Source organism: Pseudopodoces humilis, chromosome 11, assembly GCF_049639895.1.
Source record: "Pseudopodoces humilis isolate 2021_Gansu_Grassland_sample_001 chromosome 11, ASM4963989v1, whole genome shotgun sequence".
Classification (NCBI taxonomy): domain Eukaryota; kingdom Metazoa; phylum Chordata; class Aves; order Passeriformes; family Paridae; genus Pseudopodoces; species Pseudopodoces humilis.
In genome coordinates, this window is record NC_142210.1 from 9,007,991 (window position 1) to 9,023,959 (window position 15,969).

Below are 15,969 nucleotides of genomic sequence, written 5' to 3' on the forward strand. Positions count from 1 at the left end.
TCCTACATTCAAAGGCAAATAGATTCTCTTTAAATGTGACCAAAAATGGTAAAATGGTTTCCTGCTGTTTTTGCCTGGTAGCTGAGCAGAGGATATAGAAAAGTAAGACCAGATCTATTCCAGCTGTGATGCTGAGCAGCATCAAGTTCTGTTCCCACCTCTACCTGCAAACCCTCTCTGACATGGCTATAGGCTCTTTGTTCTGGAGAAAATGTAGGAAGCAGGTGAGGGTTTCATCTATGTTGAAATTTGGTAAAAAATGAAAAAATTAAGAGTTGGAATTAGGAATAAATAAGGAGAGGAAGGAAAATGAAGGATTTGATTTAATTGTTTAATGAGACAGTGCATTTAGACATCAGGCATTCATTTTGTAAGTTTTAATTTCTGGAATACAAGATGCAGCAGTTTGGCAAAAAAAAAAAACAACAAACTCCTGTTTCAAACTACTTGTTTCATATAAATGCAGTTCTGTGTATTCTTAGGAAAAGGATGAAATATATCACTTCAGAGGGGTTTGTGCAAGTCCACCCAGAACAGAACCTGGCTTATAGTGGATGGTTCAAACACCTTCATGCACCAGTGAAGTAAATGCAATTTATTTAGTAAATGTAATTAAATAGTGAAACTGTTAAGAATTGTAACATTGGAGACATGGCAAACCAAAATTTTCTTTGCTAAACATGATTATCCAATGGACTTAAGGAAGGAAGCAGACTCCCCACCTGCATTCTTCAGCATGTTTGGATAGTAATCTTTAAATAATATGACAGGCTCCTTCTGTAGTCCAGTGTCAGAGGACTATACTATTTTCAGAACAATTTACAGAAGATTAGTAGAGGGATAGTTAATCATTCAAACTAGCTACAGGTTTTTAGAAATATTCAAATTAATGAGTTCCACCTTTTGATCTTTCTGGCTGCAAATCCCTTTGGGATTGATGCCAATTAGGATTTAGTAACATCTTGGTTACTAAATGTTGCATGAACATGGACCAGTGTGTGCATATTTTTGGCCAGCTTGTGTGCACACATTTACATATGTGGGTAGGTGTCAGTGCCCCTGGAAAACGGCACATGATCAGTTAGACCTGTTGGGTTGTCAACCAGTTTTGAAAGTGGACATCTCCACTTGGAGAGGAAATGGAATAAAAAAGCAGGGAGAGTAATGAGCAAACAAAAGTTCTGCTTTATCATGCACAAAGCTGTGTATTGCTCATTGCCAGTCTGATGCTTTTAGGACAATTAGATACAGCTTGTGTTTTACCTACAGTGCAGATGGGGACAGTATCAGGAAATGAGGTGACCTTGCTTACTTTTCACATTTTTGAGAAACGTTCTCATCTTTTAAAAAAGGAAATGTGTCCCAGCACCAAATAAACTGCACCAGCCCAAGGCAACATGAAGAAAGAAACTTCCAGAGAAGCATACTGACCCAGCTTATAGCTTCACTCTGTGTGAAGGGGAAACAGGAGCTAATTAGAGCTTTCTGATACTTCACAGTTCTTGTACTGACATTTCTATGTGCCCACATTGGTACCATTTCAAACCTCCTTGCAAAGAGGCCCACGTTGACCTGTGTGTGTTGCTGAGTTTCTTTGCATAGTCACTGACTTGCCTGAATTGAAATGTGCTGTTGGTTTGCAGTATAAACACCAGTAAGAGCTGTTTTTCAGAACTGATAAGCATGAGTGGAACAGGAATAATGTCAAGTACTCAGTCATGCCACCCACAGAAAAATGCAGTGTTTGGTATGGTAGCATTTGTTCTAACTGAACTTTCCTTCTTCTTTACCTGTTTTTCTGAATGGCTGGAGGTTATTTTCTTCCTAGTGTCCCACAGTCCATGGCATTTTCATCTCCTATACTTGTAATTTACTGTCTGAAGCTGCTTGTGTTGCAGATTTTTGTGGATTTGATGTGATGTTGTTTCCTATATCCAATTAATTTTTAAAACATTTCTTCTTTACCATCCTTTAGTCTCAAGGGAAAAGATTGATTGGACATCATGAGCCTTGTTTCCCAAGCTACATGAGCATCTGTAGTCAAAAATGAGTGTCAGGGAGTGTGGATCAATACACCATGTTGTATTTCTAAAGTGTTATTCTTTGCCCTACTCACAGTCTCCTGTTTTCCTGAAAACTCAGTTCTGACTTTAAATTTTTGAAATTTGTTCTGTAGAAAATTTCTAGTTGCTATGAATACTATGAAACCTGACAAAAGCTTTTCTTGATTTCTTCTTGTAAAATTCTCAGATACACTGCATAGCAGTGTATCTATGTCTGAGTTGTTGGCAGCTTATGTTGAAAAATAGCCTTTTCTAGTAGTCATCTTCTTTTCAGAGAAGAGCTTTGCTTGTTTTTAAATTCAAAAACATCATCTGCTTGTCACAGGCAGAACTGAGACCCTGGTCCCAGGTGCAGTTCAGGCAAAGGAGGACATTTTACTTATATTTGTATTTTCTCTTACAGCATAGGCGGAGAAGTAGCAAGAGGAAATGAAGGCAGCTACGTGGGGAAACATTTCCGCATGGGATTTATGACAATGCCTGCTCCTCAGGACAGACTGCCACACCCCTGCTCCAGTGGCTTCACTGTCAGATCCCAGTCTCTTCATTCAGTTGGAGGAACCGATGATGAAAGCAGCAGCTCTCGAAAGCAGCCGCCTCCAAAACCGAAGCGAGACCCCAACACCAAACTGAGCACCTCGTCTGAAACAGTCAACACTGGAACAACAAGCAAAAGTGGGAAACTACCGGACAGGACTGAAGGTAAACACTGTAATTGTTTGGGAAAAAAAAGGGTTGTTGAACCAGTCTTAAGATTATCCTGTTGCATTTAAGAATTACCTGTATGTTTCCCTATTTGTGTAACAGTGCCAGCAGTACCCTAGACCACTCATGTCTAAATGCTGGACCAACTATCCAACTCTTCTGGATAGTTTTGCTTTTCACATTTGTCATAGAACTGCACCACTTATATGGTCTGGATGTATACTAGAGGATGAGCTGAATTTATTCAAAGTGAAGGAGAAAAGAGATTGCTGTCAGTTGGAATGTAGGCCAATGTTATCTGCCCACCAGCCAAGGACCATTAACCATATCATTAGCATGGTGGAAACCACAGCTCTGGAAAAGGTTCTCCTCAACAAAGGAGTGAAGAACAGAAATTAATCAAAAGAATACTGCATGGCCCTAAAACTCTACAGCAAGGAAATATCATCCAACAGTAAAAATTTTACCCAGGATGATTTAATGGACTGTCCAAAGCTTCTGTTTGTGTCTGAGTCTACATTTTCTCTTCCCATTCCTCCTAGTTACATTTCATCCAGTGCAGCATTCAGAAGAGAATTAACAAATGGTTTTAGTAAGGATATTGTTTCTTTACTATGCACTGCTAAAGATGAGCTAATGTTGTAGGGATCATCTCCTTCCTTTATTACATTCTGTAAACACATTCTGTGCAGCAGCAGGACCAGATCTCTCCTGGGAGAGATCAGGATGACTCTACTTCACAGTGTGAACTGTAGGAAGGACCCATAAGGACAAATGGTTTTGATTAGTGCTGGTGATTCCCGCTGCTGTCTTACGTATCAGTTTTGACATCCGATGCAGCACATTTTCCTCTTTGTGTGCATCACTTTGCTTGGTGTTGTGGCCAGAAATACTCGTTAGCTACATTCATGCTATGACCCCCTTTAAGTAAATCTGATTAAAAATAGTTGTCAGTGATAACAAAGATGCCAATGAATGTGTAAATCATGGTGCCACATATGTCTATGATTGTGAAGTTGAACACAAGTGCTGAAAAAAGCTGTGGATTTATTTATGCTCTTGGTAGTTATTGTGCATATGACATTTTTTGTTACTTCCATAGCTAGTCTTGGGAACATATGAGACATAGGGACATCAACTCCACTCAGACTAACATGACAAATGCAAGCATTAAGTAGCTGTCCTTAACAAAGGCAGTTTTCCACAATTTTACTAGAAACAAAGCCTACACAGAAACCATTTAACTCTGAGATTTAATTTCTCATATCAGAAAGTCTTTCAAATTTTAATTTAGTATCAAAAGAGAATGCATGGGACAAACTTATTGGTCTGATATGCTCTGATGTGAAAGGCAGGAGCTCTTACATTACTCAAAACTTCTTTTGAAAAATACAACATTTTAAAGTATTTTTGTAATTCTTTAATATATTCCTTAGCACTCTTTCTCCCTGAATCTGCCCAGCCAGATTCACCAAGACTAGATGAAGTTTGTTTTGCAGACAGGGTAATAGGAAAAGCTTTTGTGTTTTCTAACTTGTTTAATGTCTATTCCTACAGCTGTGCATTGCAGGTGCTGTTCAGAATAGCTGACCTCTGCACTATCTCCAGGATGATTAGGAATGGAGTCTGTTTTACATCCATATCCCAGCCCTTTTCCTCATTTGCTGAGAACTTGATGGACTTGAAACAGTAATAATAACAATGATAGTGATAACTGAAATACTTCCAAGTATTTTGCCAGCTTCACAGAAGTTATGGCAGACCCCTTAAGCAGCCTTTGTCCTCACAGAACTAGGTTTTCTTCAGCATTAATGTCATTCTGAAAATTTTGTTTCCTTTTCCTCATCTTCTGCCACCTGACATTTGAGTCCAAGGAAGGAATATGTAGTCATGTCCCTTCTGACAGATTTCAGAGTTCGAAATTAGTTGACATTTCTGTTTCCAAAGACACTTTTCCTCCTCCACTCCATGCAGTGTGAGCTTGATCTACCCCATCACATGAGGTTCTGAGTGACATGTGTGGTACTGTAGCCGTGTTCACTCTGGTTCATCTCTATGACAATGGTACAATACCAGAGTCCAAGTATTGCAGAGCACCTTGGATTCTCATTATTGTAATCAAGAGCTGAATATTCATAGCAAAATCTCTGGAAAGAACTGACGAATGAGTAATACTCCATCACTAGCACAAAAGATAATACCTAAATGTTACCTTTCAGTGTGAATAAATGCCTTCATGGAACATTAAGAATCTCTATGATGTTTAATTTATGACATGTATTATATTCATTCTGCTGCTTTGCATGTAGAGCAGCAATGGCCACTTTCAGGCTAAAATTAAGAAGTTCCTGGAGGTTTTAAATAGACAGAACCCTTTAATCACACTGGTTTTGTGTGTTCAGAACACATGCCCGGTTTCTATGATACTGGAGTTTCACCAAAGAGTTTTATACATAGAAAGATCAGATTGTAGGGATTTTTTGTTTTGGTTGAGTTTTTTTAAAAGGTTTTAACACAGATATACTCAAGACTGGTACAGTATGGTATTTAGATTAAAAGAGTTGATTTCTAAGATGTTTTGCTCTCACTAGGAGAGGCTTTGTTATCACCTATGTACTCCAAGGTAACATTTGTTTTGATGAATTTTCACAGTAATCTGGCTAATATAAGAATGTTTATATAAAAAATATGGTCATACATTGATGAGAACCTCTAAAGATGAGCAGAACAGATGGAAGTCAAAGTTCATTACCTGCAGTATCGATTGATACAAATATTAGACAAGCTTTATCACTGAATATGAAACAATTACTGTTGTTCTAAAAATAATTCCCAGCAAATTTAGTACATTTTGCTCTGAGAATCCTGTGAAACTCTGATTCTATTAGTCTTGTTTTTTGTGGGCCATTGGTTATGTTTTCACCTGTGTAACAGTTCTCATTCTAGTAGCAAACTTTGAATTCAAGGTATTGTAAGTCTGCCTCTTTCTAATTTCAGGTGAGAGATTCCATAGGATACAAGATTGATGTTTTCTTTTGAATGTCTTTGAAAGCTCAGGTGCAAGAACAGGCAGGTTTTATTTTCAGTCACTGGTGTCTACATTGTACCCAAATATTTGTATATGCATGTGTCTCACACACTTGCATGTACTTGTGGTGTTTGCAGGCTGAACAACAGCCTTTTCCAGGAACTATGGAAAATAATGATGAAAAACCTTATTGTTTCTTCATCAACTACCATGGAATCTCTATAGAGCTGTCACAAAATTGTTCCCAGCTCATTTTTTTTTTTTTTATGGCTGTGCAGAATAATTCAGAAAATAATGTTTATTGTCTGATTCTGTGGCTACTTTGAAAAGGAATTTGCTACATTTTCTAGACAGCCAGGAACAGCCTTATGACTCATTTTTATTAAACATTTATTTACTTTTGATAGTGATCCTGTTTATACAAACAAAAGCAGTAACTGATAGTAACTTTGATACTATCAAAGTTTTTCATCATGGTGAAATCAAAATATTGAATCTATCCCATCATAATATCTTCCACAACATTAGATTGGTTTGAATATGTCTGACATTACTGCAGAAGGGGCAGAAGAAATTTGGTCATGAGCTTGAAGGACCTTTTCCTCCTGAAGCACAAATAGCAGCAGTAACACCCACACTGTGCACTTTTCCTATAAGAGCTCTTGCTTCCATATTTGTGGGAATGTGAGAATCTTCCCTGAAGTTGCAGTGGAGCATATTGGCCCTGTCTCGATGTGCAGCAAGCGTGGCAACACTTGGGTTTGTTTCATTCATCCCAGCCTACCTTGGCTCTGCCTGAAGGAGCCCTCTCCAGCCTGAAGGCGTCCTTCTCCTCAACTTGACTTTAGCTTTGTTGCTGTTTCCACACTTTGTGTCCCTTCTTGTGCTTTAATATTCCATTTTTTACTCTTCTGGCTGCCTCTCATATGCACCCACTGAACGCCTTCCACCCAATGAATTTCTCCTCCATGACAGATTTCTAGAAGGTCTTTTTTTTAAAATGTGGGTTGTTTTTTCTTCAGAGTTTTCAAACTCTGGTAGGAACAGCAAACAAATGGAGCTGTGCCCCATGCATTACACATTGGAAGTGGGAAGTGAACTGAAAAGGGTAATTTAAAATAACATTTCAGCATGGAAGGCATATCTAATCTTGATCCTTAAAGGCTCTTTATTGAGAAAATGCAGGAGTGTAATTAATTGATTTGTTTTCAGTGCCCAATCTCACAGAAAAAGGAAGTAATAAAACAGTATAATTGGCTGATGTAACCAGCCTCAAGCAGTGTTTTTTGATATGATCACTGCACGTCTACAGGAAAGGTTTAAAGATCTGCTGCAGTGCAAATAAAAATGAGAATACATAAGTGAACTGCATTTTGAAAGTTAATTTTTTTGTTAAAATTCTGCTTAGTAATATGGAGTACTACATTATATAAAAATACACATGAATGTTGTTATATATAATTTAATTATAAAATTTATTTTAAAAATTAATTAAAAATTTAATTTATGTCTGCATAATATACACAGGTGTAATGAAAACACAGGCTCTATATATTTGTATGTACATACAAACATGTGCACACAGATACCAGTTGAAATTCAGAGTAGCATTTCCAAAATGGTATTATTCGTGGTTGTAATTCTGCTGCTGCCAGAGCCAAAGGAAAATTTACCTCTGACGTGAGAATACTTGCAGGGGACCCACCTCTTGTACCCACTCAATTTGTTTAGTGTTTTCCTTCCAAGTGTCTTGGAAAGAAGATATCCTTCTTGCTGCTGCCTTCTAAGCCCTTGCAGTGAGCTCAGCAATTTCTAAAGGTGCAGCTTGTAAGGAAAATTTTTCTCAGGAGAAAAGCAATTACAGTAACTCTTACTGGGCTTTCAGTCCAGCTGGTCTCTCTCATAAATCTGGTTTTCTGTCAAGTAGACTGGTGGCTCTTCATTGTAAATTTGAACTTTTGCTACTCTTATTAAGCAGAGTTTGGATTAAAGGGATTTAGCAGTTTTGCTGGTTTTACATAGAGCTGGTTTCCTTCTATTTCCTACCTTAGTGAATAATGTGCTTAACCTGAACTTTGAAATAGTGTCCTCTGCAGTAACCATGGCATGTCCTTCCTTATAGCCAGATATTATTCCCAGAGCTTTTCATCCATGCCTACCAAAGGAAGAAATATCATTAATGAGCCCCAGTTAGACCTAGCAAGTCTAAAGGGACTGACAGATGAGTTCTGGTGGGTTGACCTGTGGGCAGGTTGAGATGCTCCTGCTCTGGGCCATGGGCTCCCTCTGACATGACAGCCCAGCGCTGACACAGCTCAGAGCAGCGTTTTAGGGACGTGTCCTCGGGCCACGGGTGCTGCTGCACGCTGTGACAGGAGCTGTGGTGGAGGATGGGGAGGCAGCATCCTCCAGCACAGTCTGTCCCTGCCCCATGCAGGGAGATTGTGCCACAGCTCTTGCAAGGAGCTCCCTCGGCCCCTTGTCGCTGTGGCCTGCAGTGCTGCTGCAGTGCTGCTGCAGTGTTGCTGCAGCACTGCATGTGGGCCTGGCAACAAGAAGGGCAGCAAGGCAGAGCAGCACAGGGTTGTGTTGCCTCCTCAGCTCCAGCTCCAGGGCATCCTCCATCCTCCCAAGGCACGGGGTCCCCAGCCAGGCGCTCAGTTTGAGCTTGCAGTGGGTCATCGTGCCTGAGAGGCCTCAGTGCTTGCATATTGTGCACTGCATGTTTTACAGCTCATTTTCCTCTTTGCTACAGCCTGCACTGTGTTTTGAGCACAGCGTTTTTCCCTGTGGGAAGCTGCAGCTTGGTTCATATTAGCTATATAGGTATAATGTGAGCTGGTATAGGTAAAATGTGAGCCACGTGTAGAACAATGTGTTTTCCTTCACATACTTTTGTCTGATTCTTGATCTCAGTGCTGTCTTACCCATAATTGTTTGTATGCTGCACTGTATCCCTTGCAGCCTGTGAGGCTTGAGTGAATCTGTGCACATCGGGAAAAGTGCTGGCACTGATGAAGGGAAAAGTCAAAGCCAGAAAAGTCAGAAATCACAGGCCTTGTCAGTAGAGTGAGGTGGAGTTGGCTTTCAACCTTGCCTGACTCCGGAGATGTGTGTGCCCTGTGTGTTCAGGTGGCATGGGGATGCATGTGGTGCCTTCAGCAGTGTTAGAGCCATGCAGCTCCCAATGGAATCCTGGCATGTCGTCCCCTTGCTCAGCCCTTCCCCTTGCTCAGCCCTTCCCCTTGCTCAGACCTTCCCCTTGCTCAACCCTTCCCCTCAGCCTCCTTGCTGCCCCAGGGATCAGAAGGGTGGAGAGTAGCACTGGCATAACTCTGTTGGGACTTTGCCCAGCAGCTTGTTCCCACTGACCTGCATTCAAGCAGGCAGGACATGACAAAGATTTTGGTCTGTTCTCTAGTATTTAATAGCCTAGAGGCTTTCAAAGGCTTTGGTTTTAGGGTGGGAGTTGGTGGTGGGAGTAGGTTTTCAGTGCTTTGGGATTTGGTTTTCTCTGCTTTTGCCGAGATTTCAGTTTGACCCTCCCTGCAGCAAGCCAGTTTTCAGATTGCAGCTTCCAGAGCTGGTTTACTTCCCTGTATCACCCCCTGCAGCCCTTCATCTTTCCAGGTCTGTTTCTTCATCCCTCAGATAAACAAGGGCAAGGGGAAAGGAGGGAATGAACATAGCAATTCTTAGAGCTGTTATATTAGCTTTCTGTGCAGAGCAATGAACACAGTGTGATTTTTGGAGGGATTTATAAACAAGTTTTGAAGCCACAGAGGGAATATATTCTTACCCTCAAGGCACATATGCATACTCATTAACGTTAATGGAAGCTGCAAGCATTGAACAGAAAATAGACCAGGCAGTGGTAAAAGACACGAAGCTCTGTTACCCACTTGGGAGTCACACAGTGCCCAGGACTTGGCTGTTGGTGCTTCAGCTGTGTTCTGCTAGTCTGTCTTGTGTACTTAGTGACTTTTTTTTATTCTTCTTAATTTAACAAAACTACTTTATATATTCCTCCTTGCTCTTTTCATGATAGGATGTTGCTCATTTGCTGAGACTCTGCATCTGGATTAAAAAAGCCCAAAATTAACTGTGCAGCTCCCCTGAAATACAGCTATTGCTCTGCTCTCAAGGGTGATGGAAGCTGTGATATTCTTGATAATGGAAAAGCCTTAATAATGCGTGTTCAGGGAATGTTTTGCTGATTTACCAGATTAACTGCAAATGCAGCCAGTCCAGGAGGAGCTGCCTGCACTCAACTGAGGCCAGCAAGCTCTGCTAAACATTTGTGACTCCTGCTGTGAGCATGTAGGCTTTTCTGCACTCAGTGCAGAGCCCCAGTGCTCCAGGGCTCAGGAGAGTTTATAAGCCTGGTCACAGCCCCAGGTCCAAACTGCTGGTGAATTCACATCATTCTGCCCTGGAATTAGCTGCACCATCTCAGGCCTAAGAGCAGTGTTGGGCATAACACAGACATACTATATGGGAGATTTTCTCAGGCTGCTGTCCTCTGACTGTACAGGTTACTGTAGTCCCTGGACATGCCAACAAGGCAAGGAAATGTGAGCCATTTATTCATGCAGTTACCTAGGATCTAGGACAGAGTATTAGTACAGGTTTCACATCATATGAAGGTCACTAGGCTGCTTTTAGAGCCAGCCCACTCCTGGAAGTACTTCAGATGTGCTCTTTGAGGTGTCTGAATCAATAATCTCTGCCAGAAAGACCAGAAGGAAGAGGGAGCCTCTGAAAAAAGCTAAAGTGTGGGTGGTCTTGTTCATTCTGCATGGTTAATTTGCAGCCTCAATAGACAGACCCTGTGTTACTGTAAGGTTATAATATCAATAAACCTATTCATTTTCAGCAGGTCACAGTAAGTCATCATATTTGTGACTTTATTTCATTTTTTGTTTTGTTTATACCTCAGGGGACCATAATGCTGAAATATTATGAACTGAAATACTATGAAATACTAGATTCTTGCATTATTTTGCTTCACTGAATGGCTCTGAAGTCAAGGCCAGGAGAGGAGGGGAGGAGAAATCCAGGTTAATTCTCTTGCCTTATTTTGACAGCACATCACAAATTGTTAAGTAAAATGAAATGCCTCTGAAACTGCAAAAATAACAATCTGAGAATACTCCTACTACACTTCTGTTTTACATACTGTCTTTGGCATGCTTTTCTGTTTAAGGCATTGTGGACAAATGAGTAAGGGCTTGAGAGATCAGACTGAAATCCTAAAGCCCCTATTTACTCTCAGATCTGGTCTGTGATAAGAGATGTCTGGCAAAATTCATTTGGAAGAAAAAAAGCCCACAAAACAGCTGCACTTCTTGTAATACAGCAGTACATTGGTTTTCCACCTCTTTGTCTTACCTTATTTTTAAGTAGTATCCTAATTCTCTTCTCACTTTAACAACCAAATGAGACAGATCCTCATGGACTGAAGCATGACTGAGCTCTCAAAACATTTTGTACCCCCTGCACTCACATTGGCTTTACTGGGAATGCACAGTGCTTACAGAATCACATCCCAAGAGATTCAAGTCTAGCTCCAGGTGAGATCCTGCCATGGCCAGCCTCTGTGTCATTGGTGGTTTCTTTCTAATGACTGAATATAGCAGTCTTGGTTGGTGCACAGGTTTGCTGCTTTCATCCCTTCCACTTGGCTTAATGCTGGATGACATCAGGCAACATAAGCCTGACATGCTGCAACTGTGCTTGGCACTTCATGCTTTTCCGTCCATCCATGTGCAAACACTGCTGTGCTGGGGTAATGTGCACGGCACTGACAGCTCCACAGAGCACAGCTTCCTTCTTCAGTGCCATCAGCTTGCCTGGAGGTCACAGTGTACCAGCCTGGGCTTTTCACGGATGCAAGAGGGGAAAATATAAAACAATGCACGCATAATTTTGGTGCTGATTTTAGTGGCCATAACTTTAAACCCCTGGCATGTCAGATGAGAAGCACATATTCCAAAGTCTGATGTGGTTTGTACTGGCTGCTATTTCAGGGTGGGGAAAGGCTTAGAAGTGGACAGTGAAAAGCTGGAGCATGGTGTCCTTTACATCAGCAAGGACTTAATATCCATTTCCAGTACAGTGGTATAATATTTGCCATGGCTCCCATAATTTCTCTGAGATAATCGTATAAAATACTACACCTTCAAATTCACAGCTCTCTTGCATGTAAGGATTGAAGAATTACAGCTCCCCTTATGCTTAGTGGCAAAACCAATACTACAAGTACAGGACTCTGAGCATAAACATGCCTGGAAAAACCAGCAGTATTACCTTGGGTGGTTGGCCCTAATGGTGCTTTGTGGGATTAAGGAGATTGCTGACATTCTCCCCTCCATGGATGCTGCAAATGGAGCTCTCTCCTATTTCCTCTTGGTAAAATACCAAAGGATGGACTGGCTATTAAACCTTGCCTTAGAATCACTGGTGTGATGCCAGAAGTCTCAGTTTCAATGGGCTTAGGGTTTTGCTTATGACAGTGGAAGTCCCTTAATATTTGAATTTTGATGAATAAAACAGTAAGTAACCTTTTGATTAAAATTTTTAAAAATCCACAACCAAAAAAGAAAACATACCAAAGTGTGCCAAGCACAAACTTGCAGCTTTAGGACTAGTGTGGATGCAAAAGCTTGATAATATGTCTACTGATTTTCTTAATTATGAGTGTTTGCAAGCAAAGGCATGAAAACTCAAAATGTTCTATGAGTCTGAATTTGTTATTTTTGGTTAGAGGTGAAATAATTTTTACTGGTGGTGTGGCCAAGTATCTGTAGTGACTCACTTCCATATGATCCCAGCTCTGCAAATGTGTGCTTGCATGTCAGTAAGTGTTATGCCAAATGGAGACTTCTCTAAAATAATACTAAGCGTTGTCTCCCAGGGGTGTAAATGGAGGTACAGCCACTGGCTCAGATGACCTTGAGCATTTCACTTGTCCCTCAGTGTCATAGATTCCTCCTTTCCTCTAGAGATAGTGACAAAAGCTTTGTTTAGTGAGGTAATTTGCAATCAGCTTATGATAAGAATGTTTCTGCTTACATTGAAAACTTGAGCTGATTGGACACTGCTTTTGTGAGCAGCACTATAGAAAAAGGCTTTTGAATGGAGAAGGGAATATGTGAAAAACACTTTCCTTGCTAATGTGAAATTCCACACACCTAGCAGAGTTTCATTTGTGAGCTCAGAGCAGTCGCTGTGGAAGCCGAGACTTCAAGCAACCACTCAGTGTAGGAACTGCTCAAGTTCCCTTTCTCAGCTTCATATTGGTATCACTGATACTGCAGAGTGTGAATAAGGATGGCAAAATCTGAGCTGCCATTATGGTGCAGCTCTGAAATGCTGAATGCCGTGGGTTTACAGAACAGACAATCCTAGGACGTGTGGGTAACAACCCCACAGAGCTCAGGCTGCTCTGAGCTGTGCTCTGCCATAGACTGTGCCTTCGTGGGGATGAATTCCTGCAAAGAGATTCACTTCTGAAAAGCAACAAAATTAAACACGTAAACACTAAGTTATAACAATAATCTCTGCTTTCCTCTTCCTTTTTCTGCTCCATCTTTGCCTTTTCATCCTCCATCTTGCTTCTAGGGTGGAACAATGAAGTCAAGCCTGACATTTGAAGCAGGAGATGCTTCTCCTAAAGCTTGTTTGAAACTGCACAAAACACTGTCAAAATGACACTGTCCACTGCAGTCATACCAGAATTTATGGGGATTAGGCACAGCTGCTTGACCCTTGTAGATCAACACTATTACAGGCTCTATTAGTTTCACTACAGTATCTGCAAATAAATGCAGGATGAAATGATAGATGCCAGGCACACAGAGGAGCTCTGAGTGTGAGGCAGCTGATAAAGTGTGGCCCGTCTGTAATTTTGTCAACACAGAGTTGAGTAGTGAGGAGTCACCCCTATGGAGATGGAAGTAAAATGGGAGGCATTTTTCCTAAAGTTGATTACAGTGAGTCTTTCATACCACTCAGCCTCTGACCATAGTGCTGTTGCTGTTACATTTCCAGGCACTGCTGCCTGCCTGTGAGCTGCTCTGGCAGTGTTCTGTCCACTTCAGCTGTCATCATATTTACCCAAAAATGTTCAATTACAACTTACAGGAACTGCTTCTTCAGGGTCACGCTATGACCTTTTGGTAAAGGAAAGAGTGCCCCTTTCACTGAACCCTTGCTCATTGTGGCTCATTTGCTTTCTGATGCTCCTGCTGTGGTGACTCATCTGACCCTGGCCATGGACTTTGTGCTTTGTTTTGAAATGCAAGCTCAGTGGTGGCGGAAGGACCTGCTGGACCTGTCAGTCAGTGGCAGCTTTGTACAACTGCCTCAGGAATGTACAGAGCCCACTGAACTTCTGGGGGAGAGGGGGTTGCTGAAATCTGTTCGTTCCTTGTCGCTGGAGGAGGCACCAAGGAAGCGCAGGAGCCTCTGTGGGGCTGCCGTGCCTGTGGAACAGCTGGACACAGCACAGCCCATATTGAAGTCCCCACGAGCTCAGTATTCTGCACAATACCACCTTGGTAGGCCTGCTAGTTTGATTTAATAGGCTGCAATTATTTTAGAAGCTCGACAAACAGATTGTTACTTATATAAGCAAATAATGCATTTGACCTACTTATGTTAGCTGTAAATAGAAGATAGGCATTGCTGTGGATCTGAAAAATGAGGAGTCTCATATCTCTGGATAAATTATTCAGGTCTTTGCATATAGTAATTGCCAGTGTTCTAGTCTGGTTGTTTGTGAACCAAAGCAACAACTCAAGCGAGCAAATACAGACTATTTTTCTAGATAAATAAAGTAGGTGAGTTAAACTTACTGTTTCATTTAGCATTTGCTCTTGCTCTGGCTTGATTTCCTTCTTTACCATTTTTCCAGTAAACAATGTTGGTGTCCACTCTTTGGGTGCATGTCCTGGTTTTAGAAATCCCCCAGAGGCAGGAAGTCTTGCAGAGATTTGTTTCATTCAGTTTCTCTGTGAGCACTGGGTCAGAGAGCCTGTGTGCTGTACCTTCTCCAAGAAGTTCAGGCAAGTTCAGCAAATGATTTCCCACATTGTTGCCGTCAGCTGTCAGAGGCAGTAATCGATAGCAGTGTTGTTCCTGTGAAGGCAGGAGCTGCATTCAGACTGGAGCCTGCCTCTGTTTACAGAAGCATGGACAGATGATACCACCGAGGCCTTCAGTGCCTTGGGCAGCAGGGAACAGGAGGAAGCAGCTCAGCCATCAAAGGCTCACTGCTCTTGTGGTGTCCCCTACACACCAAGCTCATGTGATGTAGGTTTCTAAGGCATGTCTTGATGGGACTTAGCTCTTCACACACCGCCAGAAGCTTCCTTTTCTGGACAGAGGAGAGATATTTTCTTTCTACAGGCCAACAGAAATGCTACTGCACTTGCAGCCATCCCATGGCACAGCCTGTAGAAACTCAGAGCATCACCATCTTCTGTGTGATAGGGAAGCTGCAGAGTGACAGCTCCATGAGAACTGCACCGCAACAAAAATGCTGATTCTGGGGGGTGGGGAAGGCTGGTATCACCCATTGTTCTGCATGTGAAGTGCAGTCAGTTTGTGGGGAGCTAAAATAGAGCACTAGCAGCTAATTCACAGTAAACTAGCAAACTCTTCAGTTTTCATTTTCACAATGTCAAGACTCCATAAATGGTGCTATAAACTAGAAGGGCTTTACTGATGTTTCTGCTCTGTGCCTGTTTTACTTGTACTCTGCTGTGAAAAAGCTTAACCCCTCAATACTCCAGCTCTTCATAGGTTCCTGCATGAGAGACACCAACAAACAAGCACATAGACTTTGTAAATTAATTTGTCTTCATGCATGATTCAGTAATTCTGTTTGCACATTCTTCACTAATGATGCTTGTGATAGAGAAATTTCCATAGCAATTGCCTTTCTCTAGAATTCCTTCAGAGTATATAGAGCTACAGAAATTTTTATTGTCACTGTAAAACTGGTTGCAAAACCTGTTTTGCATATTGCAGACTTCAGAATGAACCAGAACTTCAAAAATACTTGTTACATGTGTGGGCAGCATGAGGATCTTTCCCCAGTAATCCTCCCACCTCTCTGTCCTCAGAGCCTCTTCCACTGGAACATCTCTAACTTAAACCCATGTAATG

General features: G+C 41.5%; 1 protein-coding gene across 1 annotated transcript in view; it reads left to right on the forward strand.

The window, feature by feature from the left end:
- The window catches only part of NYAP2 (neuronal tyrosine-phosphorylated phosphoinositide-3-kinase adaptor 2), a 133,433-nt gene that overhangs the window by 58,233 nt on the left and 59,231 nt on the right, over positions 1-15,969 (forward strand). Inside the window, exon 3 of the mRNA XM_005527038.2 lies at positions 2,467-2,765. Coding sequence (XP_005527095.1) covers positions 2,467-2,765 — 299 coding nt within the window. The remainder of the gene's footprint in view (positions 1-2,466; positions 2,766-15,969) is intronic.